At 55.6% G+C, this 16,727-nt stretch overlaps 2 protein-coding genes and 1 long non-coding RNA gene across 3 annotated transcripts in view; 1 reads left to right on the top strand and 2 right to left on the bottom strand.

The window, feature by feature from the left end:
* Positions 1-11,137, top strand: part of SMPD3 (sphingomyelin phosphodiesterase 3) — an 83,512-nt gene extending 72,375 nt beyond the window's left edge. The window contains exons 4-9 of the mRNA XM_005692177.3: positions 4,740-4,815; positions 4,927-5,082; positions 5,596-5,685; positions 5,867-5,930; positions 7,681-7,843; positions 8,092-11,137. Coding sequence (XP_005692234.2) covers positions 4,740-4,815; positions 4,927-5,082; positions 5,596-5,685; positions 5,867-5,930; positions 7,681-7,843; positions 8,092-8,193 — 651 coding nt within the window. The 3' untranslated portion in view covers positions 8,194-11,137. The remainder of the gene's footprint in view (positions 1-4,739; positions 4,816-4,926; positions 5,083-5,595; positions 5,686-5,866; positions 5,931-7,680; positions 7,844-8,091) is intronic.
* Positions 8-4,726, bottom strand: LOC102169124. Its single transcript, XR_310691.3, has 3 exons — positions 4,308-4,726; positions 3,832-3,916; positions 8-1,206 (listed from the first exon to the last, which is right to left on the bottom strand). It is a non-coding gene; the product is annotated as an uncharacterized LOC102169124 (long non-coding RNA).
* The window catches only part of PRMT7 (protein arginine methyltransferase 7), a 38,614-nt gene continuing 34,041 nt past the window's right edge, over positions 12,155-16,727 (bottom strand). Inside the window, exons 15-18 of the mRNA XM_005692178.3 lie at positions 15,910-15,984; positions 13,603-13,763; positions 12,607-12,703; positions 12,155-12,382 (exon numbers count right to left, since the gene is read on the bottom strand). Of these exons, the coding sequence (XP_005692235.1) occupies positions 12,203-12,382; positions 12,607-12,703; positions 13,603-13,763; positions 15,910-15,984 (513 nt within the window). The 3' untranslated portion in view covers positions 12,155-12,202. The remainder of the gene's footprint in view (positions 12,383-12,606; positions 12,704-13,602; positions 13,764-15,909; positions 15,985-16,727) is intronic.

Below are 16,727 nucleotides of genomic sequence, written 5' to 3'. Positions count from 1 at the left end.
GTAGGGGGGCCTCCACCAGCAGGCCTCAGAGTTTGGAGGGTAGGGAGGAGGCGGGCTGCAGCTGGTTAGGGGCGGGTCTCACTCTCTGGGAGGGCAAGGGGCAGACAAGGCCTTTTATGGAGCTAAATCGAGGGGCCCCTGGCTCAGAGACAAGGGAAATCATGCAGGAACAGGAGCCAAGACTCCAGACCAGGTAATCTCTGCACCACCAATTCCCTGTCTATAAAGCGGGGGCAACGTAGAGCCTACTACTGACATGGTGGGAGCCATGTGGGAGGGACAAGGCCTGGGAGCTTCTCAGGTGCCGGTGGTGAAGATGGCAGACGGTGCTAAGAGGAGGTGGCAGGGAGCCCCTGCTCTGAATCACTGCAGACAAGCGGGTGCAGCTTGAAGACAGAGTTCTCAGGCCCGGCTGTTACCAAAGCTGCTCCCTCAGGCTCCCAGCCCTCCTGGCTGGGATGTCCTCTCCCCCTTGGCTGTCATGCAGCTGCCATGCCAGGCACTCTGCCCACCAGCTCCAGGCTTCACTTCCGGAGTCACTAATTAAAGTGAATCATAATTATTTCTGCTAATTTGGATGCAATTGCAGGAGTTTTTAGACCATGGTAATTTGGTCATTATACATTATCTTCTCCTGAGCCTGACATGCTCAGCATGTCGACTTTCTGCTCCCTATCCAAAAGCTGCTCTTGGTGACTCCAGAGTTTTCTAAAGCCCCGTCTGGCCAGCTGTTACAGAACAGGCGTTTCTGCCCCTAGAGGCAGCAACTGCTTCAGGTGTGGATTCTCTCCACACTCCCCTTGAGACTTCTCAGTTCCGCTAGCAGGGGTCCATGATGGAGGTGGCTGGTGAGGCTACCGGGGAGGCCCAGTGTGGGGGTGCTCATCCCCAGGCCTCAGCTCTGACCTGTCCAGGAAGCTGCTGCCTTTCAGCCAAGGTCCGGCCAGGAGTGAGGGCCCAAACGGATCATCTGCACGGAGCCTGCCAGGGCCCCAGCCCAGCACCCAGACCCCCAACTCCTGTGCTCAGGCCTCTTGTGTGGCTCAGCAGGTGCAGAGCTGGGGTCCCCGGCTCTCCATTCATAGCCTGAGATGCTGAAATTGAAGACACTCCTCTTACAGGAGACCAACCTCCCCATTCTGGCATGTGGTTCGTCAGTGTTTCATTCCACAGATGTATTTTTGTCTCAGCAGCCGAAGTGACTTTCTGGGAAAGGAAGCAGCATGCTGTCAGTTCGGGGGTTGGGAGAATGTACCCTTTCCCTTGCACCTGCCCTACTACAGATGGCTCAAAGGCCAGGGTCCCCCTTAACCCTGCTCCCAGCCCACACACCACCTCCTCCTCTTCTCTCCCCTCAGGCCAGCACCCCAACTATCATGCACACCAGGGCCAGCCCCTCTGCCACGGAATTTCCTCCCAGCCCCTAGCTCTCTGGCTGTTCCTTCCGGGCCTCTTCTCACCTGCTCATCCTTTAAACACTTGTGCCTCTACCTCCCGGATCTAAAACTAGTCTGCAGATATGTTTAATTTGGTTCCTGCCATTAAAAAATTTTTCATGTTGGCCAACATTTAAAAATCAAGCTATTTCACATAGAGCCCAGTTTGCAGCTCCTCTTCCCACCCTGGTAAATCTGGCAGCACCAGGCCTGCTGCATTCTGCCCAGCTCCCAGCCTGAGTTGGGGGTTGGCAGCTCCCAGAGCAGACAACCCCACTTAGCCAGCACTCTTCACTGCTGAGTCGTTACCATGGGCAATCAGCCCCAGGAACCTGCCCTGGGGTGCCTCTGCAGCTCCCATTTCCAGACTTGCTGGGGACTCTCTAACCCTGGGCCCAGTGAATCCACCCAGGCTCCCAATTTCACTTCCCAGATACCTCTGGGTCCACCCTGTATGTCCAGCTGCAATGTCATGGCTCAGGCCACCATTCCTCTGAGATTTGGGACTGTCCTCCCTCATCTACCATCCTTCTGGTGTTGGGTCTGACTCTTGTCCCCCTCTTCCCATGCCTCGGGGAGAAGCCAGCCTCCACCTGCCACCCTCCCTGAGCTCTGCTCCAGCCGCAGTCTTAGGGGCCTCCATGTGTCACCCTGTGTCAGTGGAACTTTCCTTGGTGGCGTCCAGCACAAGCCAGTTTTCTTTTGCCGGTTCCTTAGCCCTGGCCCCAGGGCCTTGCAGCTCACCTCTCCTGTCAGGCAGAACTCAAGAGCGGAGCGGTGGTGCCTGGCACACCAGAGCCAGCTCATCTCTGTGGGTGACAGTGTGCCTCTCTCTCCACGTGGAGGAGTGAAATAAGTGAGATTTCAGGAGCCAGCCCCAGCAGGGCCTGGCTGCTCCCTTCACCTGGGGTTCCCCACCCATCCCCACCTCCCCTTTCACTCCTTGAGCTTCTCATCCTTGAAGGGGGTCTGAGAGATGCCTAAGAAGGGAGGGAGGGACTGGACCAGCTTCTGCCTCCTGAGCAAGAGCCTGGTTCTGGGTCCTGCTCTGTTGACGGTCTCTGCCCACCAGGACTAAAGGCACAGCCTCTCAAGAGTGATTGTTTGTTTTTGCAAGTGAAACACGAGCCTCTGCGGCTCCCCAGGACTCAAGCCGGGGAATCAATAAGTCCCAGCACATAATAAAGCAGAACTTGGACTGACTGGAGGACGGGGGTAGGGGGGCTGCCATACCTTCTGCTGGGTGCCTCCCCTCCAGGAGGGATCTCCTCAGTAGCAGGGCCTCCCTGCACTTGTCTCTGTCCCCACCCAGGGCTCAGCACAGGGAGGTGACTCCAAGCGCTAAGTGCAGGGCTCCTGCACTAGGAACAACACATGGCTGGCGGCTGAAAAGCTTGGCTCAGTCACCAGCTCAGAGAGTAGCTTAGGGCAGCAGGAGGAGCTGGGTGTGAGGATCAGATTTCAACCTGCCTCAGTCACCAGAGCCTCACGACCCCAGCCACCCGACAGTGTTAACTTTAGTGTAATCCTCATAGCTGCAAGGCTCCAGAAAGGCCGCATCCATGAAGCAGCAGGGCATGAGTATCACTACTGAGAGGGGAACAGGCTCTTGGCCGGAGGATGCAGAGAGCACCATCGTGCGGCCCTTGGGGGCACTGTGGTTTTAAACTGTGTTGGTTTTGCAACAAGGGGCACCAACAGTGTGTGATTTCCAAGGGATTCAGAGGCAGGGGTACCACTGTGCTGAACTGTGGGTTTGGACTATGGGCAAGAAGTGAGTGGTGAACATATGAACTTATCAACAGTCCCAAATCTGGGCCCATTATCAAGTAACCAGACATCCATCCACCTGGGCACTGGAAGATGAAAGATGTACACCTTGCCAGGCTGGGAAGTGAGATGAAGAGCTGTGGAAAGCTCAAGGTGTTTAATAAAGAGAAAGTCCTCATGGAGGGGAATGCCAATCTGACTTCAGCAATAGAAGGATGGACGCCTCCCGAGGCTCTCAGAGCAGAGGGCCTGTGCTGAGTCCCGGCCACTGTCAGCTAGAGGACAGGCAGAACTGTGCTCAGTAGAAGCCAGGGCACCTGCCCTGCCACTGCCACACCTCAGCTAAGAACTGGCCTTTACCACGCTCCCCAGAGACTTCCCAGGGCTCAGGGTCTCGTCACAGAAAACCCAGGCCAGAATAGATTAGCAAAATTTGGGGAAGACAGCTGAGACTCGGAGGGAGGAAAGCCCAGAGAGGACGAGGGTGAGGATCCAATCAGAAGCCTCTGGTCAGGATGCCCCAAGATGGAGCCTCCAGCAGAGGGCCTGAGAACCCGAGGCTGGGTTGTCAACCCTCACCTCCCAACCACAGCCTGACTGGGGCTCAGGCTTGCATCACACTCACCACTGGGGGCCGAGTTGTCTGTGCTGTACAATTGAGGTGCTCGTTTTCATTACGCCAACCTGTGGAGATGGTCTGCCAGGGTCACCTGTGGTTGGGCAGGGAGTCAGTGAGGAGCTCTCAGCCCCACTCCACCTGCCAGGGACTCTGTCTCCAGTGGAGGAGAACAAGAGGCAAGGACGGGTTGGGCAAGTAGAATGAAGAGGCCCCTGTGGAGGAAGGGCTAGGCGTGGGGTGGTGGTCACAGGGGGGCCTGGGGTCAGCCATGACAGGTGCCATGGAGACACCAGCCACAGCTGTCATCCCAGATCTGGGGACTAATGGGGACCATGGCCAAGAAGCAGATAAAATAATTGCTCATGAAGTCAGAGAGGCAAAGACTGGGATGAGAAGACAGAAAGCAAGGTCCAAGGCCTCTCACGGGGACGAGGGTATTGAGCTACGTGGCTGGGCCACATCCTAGAGGGAGTCTGACTTACACTTCAGAGGAACAGGTTCCACACCATCAGGTCCAGGGTGTGACTGAGGAGAGGAGGAAGGAGCCCCTGCAAGTGGACAAGGCAGCGAGGGACATTTGTGTGGACACTCTGGTCATCAGGAGATGGCAGGGGTTTGGGGAGGTCTGTGGTGGTTTCTGCATCTCTTCCCCACAAAGTGCTGCATGAACTGTTGGTGGCATTCACCCTGCCATAAAGCGGGTATTTCTTGAAGCATCTGCCTCCCACACTGGAGCAGAAGCTCCTAGAAGCAGGCGATGTGCTGTTCTTCTCAGACCCCAGGCTAGCCAGAAGTCGACAGAGCTGGGTTTCTGAGGGTTAGACCTGGCTCGGGTCGGACATCACCAGCGTCCCTTTGTGCTCAGAGCAATGGTAACTCTAGGTCTCATCACCAACACTTCCTCCCCATCACAGGTGCAGGTGGGAAGCACACCTCAGGACCAAAGAATCGTCGGGTACATCTCCTGCACACACCTGCACGCCCTGTCAGGTAGGGCCCAGGGGCCCGAGCTTCAGTGGGTGGGATCCTCAGAGGGGTAGGATTTGCCTGGCAGGGGTCCTGGCAGCAGCCTCATCACCTCTCTGTGCTTCCGCCCCACAGAGGACAGTGACATCCGGTGTGAGCAGCTGAACATGCTTCAGGACTGGCTGGCTGATTTCCGAAAATCTACCTCCTCGTCCAGCGCAGCCAACCCCGAGGAGCTGGTGGCGTTTGACATCATCTGCGGAGATTTTAACTTTGACAACTGCTCCTCTGGTGAGGCGGGCTCCTCCCCATTAAGGTCGACCACGGAGGAGGCATGGGCTCTGCTCCTCGGGAGCACAAAAGTGGGACATTTAGCGAGACTATGATTTCTCTGCCCTCAAGAAATCCTAGAATAAGAACCCCTGCTCTGCCTAGAAAGCTTAGAGGCCACCTTGCTGGAGGTCAGGAGATGCCCTGCAAATAAACCTCTGGCAGTGAAGGCAGGGAGCCTCTGAAATCCAGATTAATGGGGTTAGCTCATGATACTCACCAGGTCTGTATTCAGCTCTTACTTTGTACCAGCCACAGTTCTGACGGCTGTTAGAGGGGGCACTCTCAAGGACACAGAAAGCCAGTGACAGATGAACCACAGCTCCATGTCCGGGAACACAGACCCTACCCAGAAGCAGCTACCCGAGGGACAGGGATCTGGTGACTCTGGTCAAACCGGAACCAGAGGCAGGTAGCCCTCCAGGGCATGCCAGACACCCTGAGCCCCATAGCATTCCTTCCCTCCCTGCACAGATGACAAGCTGGAGCAACAGCACTCCCTGTTTACACGCTACAAGGACCCCTGCCGCCTGGGGCCTGGGGAGGAGAAGCCATGGGCAATTGGTGAGCTGGGGCTGGGGGCAGGCACAGGGGCGGGAGGGGCACTGCTGAGGCCTGACACCCCATGGACTTCCTGAAGAGACCGCACCATTGTGGGGAGGGGGGCACTGAGCTGCCCAGCCGGCAGAAGCTCTGGGCTTGCCCCTCCTGCCCACAGTAACCTCTCTCACCCCCTTGTCCCCAGGAACTCTGCTGGACCAGGATGGTCTCTATGATGAGGAAGTGTGCACCCCTGACAATCTGCAAAAGTAAGTGGCCAGCATCCACAGTGCCATGGTCAGGCGGGTAGGCAGACCCAGGTGGCTCTCAGGTCTGGGATGAGCACTGACCCAGACTAGGTGTGGAGAGGTGGGCTGTGTGGGCCGATGAGAGCCCACAGCTCCCCAGGACGAGACGCCTGTTAAGAGCGTCAGGGATGCAAATTTGGGGTGGGTAGAGGCTGTGGTGGGGACCTCATGCCCCAGGGGTGTCCTTACCAAGAGGATCCCGAGGAGGCCTGGGGTCTCAAGGTGGTTTTTCCTACACCAGCACCCCAAGTCTGGGCTCATTCTACCAGAGCCTGGCCTGCTCTGAGCCCCAGCCTGCCTCAGGCACAGGAAAAAGGACCATAATCTCCCAGGGCGAGGCCGGGCGCCGCAGAGATCCCTGTCAAAGGGCCCTGGGGATGGCATCTGTGGCAGGGGACCAGCAGCCAGCAGCCGCCAATCAGACAAATAAAAACACAGAGCTAACACAAGCCAGTCAAAGTAGAGACAGATCCACCCCAGCCAAACTGTATTCTTCAATCTGAGACTTCTGAAAAGGACACATTTGAGAGGCCAGCAGCAGAGTCAATTTATAATTCACAGCCCGAGACAGCCCAGAGCCCCAGCGATGGCTCCTTGAAGCTAATTTGAGCCAATTAATTAATTATAGACTAAATTTGAAACATCATCCCAGGCCGAGAAAATTATCTTTTTATGAGATGACGATTTAAAAATGACTTATCAGTAACTCTTAGATCACTGATGCTAGAATTAATTATCAAAGGCAAAGGACAGGAATGGATTACATTTCTGAGATGGAATGATGTTCTGTGTGTCATCAGTGTATATATCTCAAGGCTGATAAAGACCTTGCAAAAACTTGTTTGCTGCCAAGCCTGTCCAGGTGCCCTGTTCATGTGTCCAGGCGTTAGTTGGGTGGGTGGGCCTTTGCAGTGTCTCTTGGTGGCTGTGCCTCTCACCCCAACACTGCCCTCTGAGATGGGGTGTCCCTTGAAGGCTCATTCCCAATGGTGCTTGGACTCTGGAGGAAACTTGGCAGGAAGCAGAAGGTAGACAAGGAGTCAGAAGAGACCTGGACTCAGGGTGTAATGTTCCACCTGAGCGCCCTGTCCTCCCTGTAGAATTCTGACCAGCAACTGTATCAGTTTCCTTCCTCTGAAAAATGGGGCGACAGCCGCATCCCACCTTGTTCCTTTCTTAACACACCTGGTCCTCAAAGTGTCCTGAGGTCTTGGGGACAGACTGACACAGGAGTCTGGTCCTGGGATGGGGCCTGGGTGCTTTCCTGGCTCCCCTGCTGACCTGAAACGGGAGTCATGGGGGGGGTCTGGGGACTTTCAGAGAAGGGTCTCTGGGGTTCACTGCAAAGATCAAGTTCCCCCCAAACAGGATCCTATTAGCTCAGAGCACAACACTACCCTGGAGAAGGGGTGGGCAGTTCTGTCCCCAGCTTGGTTACAGGTTTTGGGTGGTGCCAGCGTTCTAGTTCAGAAAGGGAATATGAGTGCTCCTGATCCCAGGTGGGCATGGGACACTCCGGGGCAGTGGCTCAGTCAGACAGGAACTCACAGGCTCAGACTCAGTCTCTATCCACCCCAGTCCCTTTCTGGGCTCACGGAGAAGACAGATCTTAAATGTAGGGGTTTGGTCTGACTTTGGGGACAGAACGTGGCTCCACCCTCAGGACCTGGGGCTGACTCACCTTGCCTTTCTGTGCCTTCTGTGTGAGCAGGGTCTTGGAGAGTGAGGAAGGTCGCCGGGAGTACCTCGCCTTCCCCACCAGCAAGAGCCCCGGGGGAGGCCAGAAGGGACGCAAAGAGCTTCTGAAAGGCAACGGCAGGCGCATCGACTACATGCTGCACGGGGAGGAGGGGCTATGCCCGGACTGGAAGGCTGTGAGTCTGGGCTGGGCTGGGCTGGGCAGCCAGGCTGTGCCCATAGCAGGACATTCTTGCTCTACACCCCTTGGCAGCACCGAGCTCTCCTCTGAAAGTGGAACGTGCCAGTCCAGGAGGCCTTTGAGGGCCCCAGGGACGCTCCCACTCTCTGCCTTCAGGAAGGTCCAAGCCAGGCCCCTGCTTTATAGGATGCCCTCTGGGTCTAACAAGGATATTTCTTCTTTCTCCCCTCCCCGCTCCCATAGGAGGTGGAAGAATTCAGTTTTATCACCCAGCTGTCAGGCCTGACGGACCACCTCCCGGTGGCCATGCGACTGATGGTGTCTGCAGGGGACGACGAGGCATAGACCAGCCCAGTCACCACGAGCAGCGGGGCCTCCACCAGCCCTTGAGTCGCAGTCCCCCCCTGGCCATGTCCCCTCCAGCGAGCACCGCTGGTGCTGGCAGAGGAGGGCAGGGGCCCGGGGGAGCCGCGGCCAGTCCTAGGTGAGCTGGAACCAGCGCTGCCCGGCACCTCTGGGCACTCGCCATGGACAGGAGTCAGGCCGGCCTGGGGAGTCCTGGCTGCCCAACCAGTGCCATTCTTTCAAATCGTTGATTTTCTACAAATCTACAGCACAACCTAGTTTATAACCCGTGGGTTAGTATGAGATCCGGGTTTCTGTACTCTTTGTATCTCTTCTCAAGCTTCGTCCAGGGTTCATTATTTCTGTCTGCTGCCATGTTGTCTCGCATGCCTGCACCCTCGCATGCACGCTGCCCGCATGCCACGTGCCACACCGTAGCCACAGACCCCTCACTCGGGCCTCACCCAAGGCCAAACTCCAAACACAATCAGAACCAGCCAAAGAAGCATTCCTGGACACGGGATCGCCAGCTCACCGCCTCCAGCCTGGACAGCTCACGAGCAGGGACCATGAAGGCTGTGTCCAGTTACCAGCGAGCCCGGGCTCTTTCCCAGGGTCTTGCATTCAAGGGCGATTACATTTTAAAAAGAAAAACAGAAAAAGAACAAAAATAACCCTTAAAAGGGTCTGCAAGCCACAAGGGAGAATGCTGTTCTTCCTGAAAGGGGCTCCCTTCCCTGGCACAGCAGAGCCCGGGGCCTCCCTTGGAGGCTCCAATGTGGGCCATGGAGCCATAGACAGGATTCTAAGGAGAGAGCATCCTTTTTTTTAACAGGAAGAAGGGCCACTCACGGTTTAAGGGGGGAGGGGGACTTCTTGTTTTGAAAACAGTAAGATTTGTAGCTTCTGTTCTGTCAGAACCAACACATTCTCTTTCTGCCTGATCCTGTCTCCCCTCCGGACACCCTTCTGGTTCAGGACCAATCCTCCCTTGGTGACTGTCCCTATCCACGTGCTGGCTGAGCTCAGGAACCATCCCCCTGCATCTGGGGTTGGTGGGCGGGGTGGGGGGGTTGTGGCTCTGTCCTCCTAGGCCCATCCTCCACAGTGACCCCAGCCCTGGATGAAGGGACTTGGGGGTCAAGGCGCAGAGCAGCCTGTCACCTCACCAGTGTGCAGGCTGAGGGTGGCAAGGCTGATGGCCACTGCTCGTCCCACATAGGAAGCAGTACTGGTTGGTGTTCAGGTGCACAGGCATCCAGTCTGCCACCATGCAACCAGGGCCAGCCCCAGTACCTGCGCAGTGTGGCAGAGCCTGCAGGGGAAGCCCGTAGCTCCTCATCCCATGGCAGCACTGCCTCTGCCCACCTGCCTTTTTAAACACACCTGGGGACACCCCCCACCCCCACACAGGGAGGGCTTTGTCTATTTCCAGGTGCAAGGCCCCTCCAATTCAGGGGGTTACTAACAACCCCCGACTGATCTCCCCTCCTCACAGCGTCCCAACCAACGTGCCACCTGGCTTGAAGCCAGTTTTGCCCAACGAGGCTGGGGACATACCAGGACTCTGCCACCAGGAGCCTCCTGGTGCCAATATGCTGACGCTGTGCCTTGTCACACACTGAGCTGCAAGAGGGACCAAGAGGGGCAAGGTCAGAGGCCAGGCCCTGCACTGGAGGGGGACACTCCCAAGAGCTGCACTCAAGGCGGTGCGGGCTGGTCTGAAGCCCCCTGGCCAGGGTAGCAGCTGGGCAGAGGGCTTCACTGCCTGGAGCACTCCCCTGGCCAGGCCCCCAGCCCCACCCTCTACATCAAGCCAAGAGGGCAGCTCACCATCCAGGGTCCAGTCCTCCCTGGCTCTCCACTGCACCCCTCCTCCAGGGCTGTGGCTCCTGGGGCCCTGGCTAGGCTTCCCTGGGTCAGAGGCCTCCAATCCTAGGAGCAGCCAGCAATCTGCTCGCAGGTGGAGCTCAACGGGGCAGATGTGATACCCAGACGTCTGGGCCTGAGCCAAGGCTCCAAGCTGTGGGCCAGCTGTGTGCCCAGGAGAGCCGCGGAGGCAGGGCCTGGCTCCTGAAGTGGAGTGACTCTAGCACAGCTTCCAGCCCTCAGAGGGGCTGCTGGCCTCCAGGGCCAGCTGGAGGGGAGCCAGGGCATGGGGCACATGCTTCTCTCCCTATTCATGGGGCGGCCTTAGGCAAGTCATACCTCCCTGTGCCTCAGTCATTCTCCCGTCCAAACAAAGTCGCCTCTGCCCAGCCTGCCTGGTCTCCAGAGAAGGGCCTGCCTGCCTCCCCACTCCCCTCGAGCTGCCCTCTGGGGCCTCAGTGCTGAGGCCGTCATCGCTCAGCCACGAGTTTCATCAAACCTGTGTACCCCCAGGGCTGTGTACAAGCTAGACTTTTCCATTTGGATTTTTAAAAAAGGAACATCTCAGATGTTTCTGTGGCATCTAGGCCTGGAAGGACGGACACAGGTTGTCACTTAAATCCCCGAGGCCCTGCACCTGCCCCGGGCCCAGCCTCCTCCACAGAAGCCAGGAGGCAGAGGTCAGCTTCAGAGAAAAATGGTCACTTTCATCTGTCCAAACCACCTTCAGTTTTAAGTATGGGTATTAATCTTGATGCTTTTTAACTATTGTATTAACTTGCTGAAATTTAGAAATACTGTTTTAAAAAAGAAAAAAAAAACACTTTTTTTATTTCTGTATTTTTTTCTGTATTGTATCCTCATGGGACATTAGGGGTTTTCTATGGTAAGCACACCTAAGGTTTTGGTAAAAATGTTATCAAATATATTATCCAAACGATTCTTCCCTAGAAGAAAAACAATCTTTACACCTGATAAAGTATTTTGAAAAGAGAAGTGTTTTTTTTTTTCCTTTACTGGTGCTGAAAAGAAGGATGGATAATGAGGAAAAAAAAAATAAAACTGTGAGGCTCAAGGCTGGTGTTCTGCACTTATTTGAATGAAAAGCGGGTCTGGACCCTGTTCTGACTCCAGCAGGCGAGGTGGCCAGGTGGGGCTATGGGGAGACCGCCGTGGAGGGCCTACCTTTCCTGCCCTTCCCCATGGGATGAGCACAGTCTGAGTCTGCCCTGAACCACTCAAACACCAGGCCACTTGGGTTCTCTTACTTACTCCCTGTGGAACTAGAGTAAACAGCAGAACAAGACCTTGTGTGTGGGAAGAAACCAGGCTGGGCCTCCTTGGGACTCCCTGCCCTTCTCTGGCAAGGTGAAGCTGGGGTGCCTGCACTAGTACCTACCCATCTGCTCAAACTGCTGTGGGATAAGGTCCTTTTGCTAGAAGGGGGCACGGGGGAAAGGGCTGTACCTTCGGGCTCCCTCCTCCTGCCGGCTGGTATCCTGGATCTGCGTCTGAACTGCTCTGGGACAGCCTCCTCCCTGACTTCAGAAGAGCAGCATGGTATCCAGGTGCTGGTCTTGGTCACCTGCTGCTGCTGCACACGGAGGCCAAACCTTTACAAATGTGGACTGGGGCCAATACCTAGCAAACAAAAAGAGTCTGAACTTGGTCCTCAGTCTGGCCCTACCAGGGTCTTCAAGACCCAGAGCCCAGCCACATCAGTAACTCTGCCCATAGTAGCCTCTCTGAGCTGGAGTGGGCAGGTGGACTCAAAGGTCCCCAGAGCACAAGGCCAGGCTGGCCCAGCTCCAGAAGAATAGCAGACCCACCCAGCCCAGTCAGCCCTGGCTCCCTCCCAGGGAGCGCAGGAGCGACACTGTGGCCAGGAAGCTCTCTGAGAACTTTAAAAGCCACTGCGGGTAGGCACCTTGGCGCCTTCTCAGTTCCAAAGTAATCCCCACTTCCTGCCATTTCTGGAGCAAGGACCCAGCAGTGCAAAAACACAAAACGGGAAGTGGTCTCCTCCAATCCCCAAGGCCAAGACGGATCCTGAAAAGCAAGGTGTCTTCACTTTTCTCCACGGAAAGCCACCATTCAGAGCCCAGAGCCCTCCTCCACTTTATTTCTCAACAAGTGAGGGTCAGCACCCACGGTCCAACGCATCTGAGAGCGTGAAATCCATGGTGATATCTCCAGTGTGGGGGCGGAACTCCACAGTGTAGGTGACGGTCTGTGGGCCACCCAGCGGCACTCTGAGGTCGAGTGTGGTGTTGAAGAAGTACACGGCCTGCTTACAGTGGGGGTTCCAGCAGCAGTCCCCCTGCAGAGAAAGCAGCAAGAAGGCAGTGAGGCTTCTGATGTCCCAGCCAGCCCCCTCCTGGCAAGCCTCCAGCCCAGGCAGCTCGCAGTGAGAAGCTGCTGTTCGGAGCTGGACGACCCAGGACCCCTGAGGAGTCACTACCCGGAACACCCAGAGCACATGCGAGTGGCGTGATGGCCCCCACTCTCAGGGTCCGCCAACTCGGGGCCTGAGCACAGCACTACCTCATCCTCTGCAGGCTTCAGGAGGCCGGTGCTGACTGTGCTGTCCGCGGTCAGGTGGTATTCCATCCACAGGACAGCTCCGTGGCTCCTCCCGCGCCTAGAGATGGGCCGGGGGGTGGAAAGGGACCAGAAACAAACAGCTGCACGAAAGACTGGCATGGCCATGGCTGCCCTCTGCTTTTCAGAAACCTCTCATTCTCCCTACTTCCATCCTGCCCTGTCAGGAGGCTTCTAAGACTCCACCTGAATGAAGGCCACTCAGTAAAAGTGGCCTTCTTGCTGAGCAACCAAAGTGCCCACTCACTCCCCACAGTCTGGCCAAGTATTCAGAGTAACCCTGCTCAGCTGGCTGCCAGCCTGGCCTCCTCCGCCTGAGATCATGGAAACGGTGGCCCAGAAGGCTGAGAGAGCAGTCCAGACATCGAAGTCTAGATCACTCCCAGATAACTCTGGGCATCAGGCACAGACAGGCAGCTGCCTTGGCTCCTCCTTGTCAGAGGAGCCCCAAGGGGCTCTGGGCTCACGCCTTCCACCCAGTTATAAGACGAAGCTTCCTCCAGTAAGCAGCCACCCCTCCCCGTGAAGGGAGCTGGAGCTGGATGGGCCTGACCATGTTGCACAACGACAGCCCCTGCCAATTCCTAAGCTGCTTCAATTCCCAGGAGGGTTCAGGAAAGAATATGGCCCAATGGGTAACCATAGCAACCAAATTCACATTTCTCTGCAGCTGTGTGTAACATACTGCTGAGCTCAAAGGGAGCCTCAGATGTGGGAGGATGAGCAAACCCACTCTGGCTTTTTCCCCCACCCAGAAGCTATGGGGACCCCCACACATTTCAGGGTCACTTGAAGAAGGGCAAGGCTGAGATAAGGACAGCCATCCCACCCACATCAAAGTGACCAAAGTAAGTGCTTACAGCCATTCAGGCAATAACTATCAGAAAGCAAGCCCTGCCACTTCCTTCCTCACTCCCTGACCCTGGAGCCTCCGCTCACCTTCTCAGCTCGATGGTGCCCTCAGCATGGACAGGCTGTAGGGGGACTGGCTGCAGAAAATCAAAGGTCAGGATCTGCTGGGGCTTGGAGAGGCTGCGGCACGGGTACTCCCACAGAGGGTGAGGCTCAGCCTCCTTGCTCTCTCTGAAGTCCAGGGCGCGCTGAGAAGGGAAGAGGAGAGGTTCTGCAGAGATAGAGCCAGGTGGCCAGGAAACAAGGGGCTCTTGTCCCCATCTCCAGAGTTTATCTATGCCAGTGGTCCCTTATCACCATGGCCCTGGTCCCTCAGGATAATTGCCATGGTCATGTGGGGCAAGTGAGCCCCCATAAAAGACCACAGGCACCTGGCCAGACCAGCTGGCTTCTGGTACCACTCACAAGCAATCTCCTCAGCAAGGCACTCTAAGCTTCATTTTCTGCCTTTTAAAACTCAAAGCCATTGCCCATCTCACAAGCTACCTTGACCAACTGCCTACACTGGTGAAATCACCTATCACTTGGACACTTGCCCATTCAGTGACCCTTACTGATCACTACAGCTGCCAGATCACCACCCTACAAGGCTCCCAGTCTAGAAGGAGACAATTGGGGAGCAACTGCAGTGTCCAGGGGACACTGGCTAAGAACAGGGTTGGGCAGGAAAGCTGCCCAGAGGGGTGACCTCTAGGCTGCCTCTTGAAGGTTACCCGGGAGCTGTTAGCAAAGAGTAGAGTGTACACAGCCCAGCAGGGAATGGTCAGAGAGCAGAGCGGAGCCAGCAGAGTGGCGGGGGCTGGCTGCAGGGGTGAAGGTGGGAGCTCAGGGTTTTCCCGCAGAGGACAGACAGGGCCAGACTTCAGATCTACAGATTCACTTGAGCTCCCTGTGGAGAAAGGCTGACGGGAGAAGCAGCGGGGCACACGGTCAGACACGAGATGCAAGTGGCCCAGATGAGTAACAGCAGGGAAAGAAAACTTGTTCACAGAGGACCTGATGGTTGTGGAACCCAACAACCAACTGAATGAGAAGGCGAAGGCTTGTCTGGGAGGCTGCCGGGGCCCTGAGCCCAGCTGGCAGGTATGAAGTAACAGCAGGTCTAGAAAAGCAGCACTGGGAGGGCCGGACTAGGAGCGGGGGAGGAGCAGGTGGATTCTGGAGGCAGCGGGTAGGAGCGCCTGAAGACATCTCAGTGCAGTCACTGCTCTCAGCTACTTGGTCAGAGCTCAGGAGAGAGGCAGGCAATGGCCAGCAAATAGAGAATGGAGACAGCCACAGGGGTCTGGGCAGGGACCTAGGGGAGCTCTAGAGCACAGGACACCTCAAGGGACAAGAGGGGAGGAATCCAAGAAGGAGCCTGAGACGTGGCCAGAGAGAGCTAGAGTGTGTGGTGTTCCCAGGGGCATGGAACAGTCAGTGGTCTGCTGTGGACAGGCAGGTAAGATGAAAAACTGCAATGTCCCCTGGATTTTTTTTACTTAAAAAATGTTTACACAAGGAATCCACAATCACTGTAGAAAATGTAAACAGAAAGAAGCAAAAGGGAGGAAAAAACTATCCACTTCCGAACATAGAACTAACATTTTGGTGTCTGCAATCCACTCTTTTTTCACTGTATGTGTAATTTTTTTATAATTAAAAAAAATTTTTAATGTTGTATTGTACAGGTCACTTTCCATTTACAGTTATTACATGTGTGAATTTTCTTAATACATAAAAATGTGATGGTGTCCTGCCCTTCTCACAGGGCTCGTGACTCTTCACATCTATCCTGGCCAAGTATCGTTGGCACTTTCATGAATGCCCTCGTTTCTGGGAGCTGCAGACCCTGGTGGCTGACTGGATCCCCTACTAATGTACAGATAACCCTGCAGGAACCCTCCTTCTACATCCCACCCACCTCCATCCTCAAGCACCTTCCCCTGAAATTGAGTCCCCAGAATGAAAACAGCTGGCTCAGGTTGCCAAAATCGCTTTCTAGAGAGGCCATCCCAAACAAGAACTAGCTGCTGACACTGGCAGGAGTATTTCCAGTGGTCTGGTGACAGATGGGCCCCAGCCCAAAATTCTGATTCAGGGATTACAGCCCTAGGCTGAGAATGGCCTAACACCAGCCAGACTTGGAGATGCAGTGGCTCTCAGGTCATGCTCATGGTGAACCAAGCGGGACAGATATGGCTGCCCCTGCTGCCCCCAGTAGAGGAGCTCTCTGCATACTGCCCACATTGCCCAACCCCGGTCCCTCCATGGAAGTCAGACATCCCCTTCAGAAGCCTGTGGCCCGATGGAGTGTGGATGGAACACTGTGGCGGAAGCTGCGGCCTTGCATACCTTAATCATGTCATCCATGATGTGCACATCAAAGCCTTCACAGTCACCACAGGGGCTCCGGATCCGCCATAGGTCCTGAAAGGAAGGCACAGCCTTGACACCCACCCGCCAGGGCGCGCCAACCCCTACACCCACCCAGTGGGGATGGGTGGGCAGGCACAGCCACGGTTCTCTGGGACAGCACACAGATGTCAACACACACTCAGGCACACGCAAGTGTGGTGGCAAGAGTAGGAAGGGTAAGAGGCTGGGGCTGCCCCAACTCCAAACCTGAGGCACATCTTGCTGCTCCCACAGGCCTGGAAGAGACTCCCACAGCTGAAGGGACCCAAAGACAACAAAGACCCAGGATGGTTTCTCAGACCTGCAAAGCCTCTCATGATCCCAAGCCCTCTCCACTGAGGGACAGCTGACCAGAGCTACTCAGACAGGCTCTCTAACCCCTTCCTGTCCATCCTGAACACTGATTCATTGGGAAGAACTCAGTCAACCACTTCTTGAGCCTCTATGCCCATAAAGAGAGTGTGAGGACGACAGGATCCTAGGAGGAGACCAAAGGTTACTCAAGCGAGTCAACTCAGTATCCTCTGTCTTTTGGACATATACCTGGGAACAGCATCGTTCTCCACAGTCACTCACTGGCCATGAAAACCAGAATTCCCGTGGAAATCTGGTCAAGTAAATAAGTAATGCAGAAGAAATGGCCAAAAAATTAAGTGACAGAACCACTAAGCTACCAAGGGATAAAGCCATCCTTATCAAAGATACATCAAATGAAGTTCACTCTGTATTTCAGGTTAAAAGCATTTCAAAATCCT

The sequence above is a fragment of the Capra hircus genome, chromosome 18 (genome assembly GCF_001704415.2).
Source record: "Capra hircus breed San Clemente chromosome 18, ASM170441v1, whole genome shotgun sequence".
Lineage (NCBI taxonomy): Eukaryota > Metazoa > Chordata > Mammalia > Artiodactyla > Bovidae > Capra > Capra hircus.
The sequence above is the reverse complement of the archived record's forward strand: the minus strand, read 5'-3'. Positions and strand labels throughout refer to the sequence as shown.